The sequence below is a fragment of the Apaloderma vittatum genome, unplaced genomic scaffold (assembly GCF_000703405.1).
Source record: "Apaloderma vittatum isolate BGI_N311 unplaced genomic scaffold, ASM70340v1 scaffold27572, whole genome shotgun sequence".
Classification (NCBI taxonomy): Eukaryota; Metazoa; Chordata; class Aves; order Trogoniformes; family Trogonidae; genus Apaloderma; species Apaloderma vittatum.
Genome location: NW_009703598.1, coordinates 12,915 through 14,025, shown reverse-complemented (window position 1 = coordinate 14,025; position 1,111 = coordinate 12,915). Strand labels below are relative to the sequence as shown.

The following is a 1,111-nucleotide window of genomic DNA, read 5'->3' as shown; positions in this document are numbered from 1 at the left end:
ATGGCCATGGCGCAGCGCTCAGCAGTTCTCCTCTTCCTTTTTGTCACACGAGGTACGTTGGTGGGTTCCTCCTGGGGTGAGGGTGGTGGGTTGTGGGGGTTGGTGGCTTTTGTGGGCTGGAGAGTTGGAGCTTTTTGGGTGAGATACTGGAACGAGTTGACCAGAAAAGCTGCGGATGGGTCGCCCCCGGAAGCGTTCTAAGCAAGTTCGGACGGGGCTTGGAGCATCTTGGTCTGGTGGGAGGTGTCCCTGTCCATGGCTGAGAGGGTATGGTGGCTTGATCCCGGCTGGCGGCCGCCACAGCTGCTCTCTTACCCCCACTTCTCAGCTAGAAGGAGGGAGAAAATATCACCAGGTGCCTGTGGTTTAACATAAGGGTGGGGGATCACCCGCAGCCGCCGTCCTGTGCAAAACTGGCTCCATTTTTGGGGAAGTTAGTTAAATTTATTAATAGTAACCTCCACCACTCCTTTTTCCTCCATGGAGGGGACTCCTCACTCTTCTCCTGGGCAGTTGTGGGCTCCCTCTCATAGGAGATGATCTTCACACGCTTTCTCCATTGTCAGTCTCTCCGTGCGGTGCGGTCCTTCGGGGGAAACTGCTCTGGCATGGGTCTCAACAGTCCTGCCAGCCAACCTGCCCTGGCGTGGGCTTCCCACGGGGTCACAGCCCCCTTGAGGCACCCGCCCGCTCCCATGTGGGGTCCTCCATGGGCTACAGGTGGACATCTACACCCCGTCACCTTCATGGGCTGCAGGGGACAGCTGCCTTGCCAGGGGCTTCATCACCATGTGGGGGACTTGGGGCAAGCATATCCTCCCCCCTCTCCTCACCGTCCGTGGGCTCTGCACGTGTTCTCAGTCCTCTCTCTGCCACTTGTTGTGTGGGGCGGTTCTTTTTCCCTGCTTCTGAAATATATTTTCACAGAGGCGTTCCTGTCCCATCGTCACTGACAGGATCAGCCTTGGCCGGCACTGCCAGGTCCACCACTGCACCTTGTCCCAAAGCACCACATGGGCAGGTCTTTTCATAGAATGGCCTTAGAGATCATCTAATCCAACCCCCTGTCATGAGCAGGGCCGCCTCTCAACTAGATCAGGCTACTCAAGGC

At 57.4% G+C, this 1,111-nt stretch overlaps 1 protein-coding gene across 1 annotated transcript in view; it reads left to right on the top strand.

Moving 5' to 3' along the window:
- Positions 1-1,111, top strand: part of LOC104270360 (signaling lymphocytic activation molecule-like) — a 10,179-nt gene continuing 9,068 nt past the window's right edge. The window contains exon 1 of the mRNA XM_009864692.1: positions 1-52. Within this exon, the coding sequence (XP_009862994.1) occupies positions 1-52 (52 nt within the window). The remainder of the gene's footprint in view (positions 53-1,111) is intronic.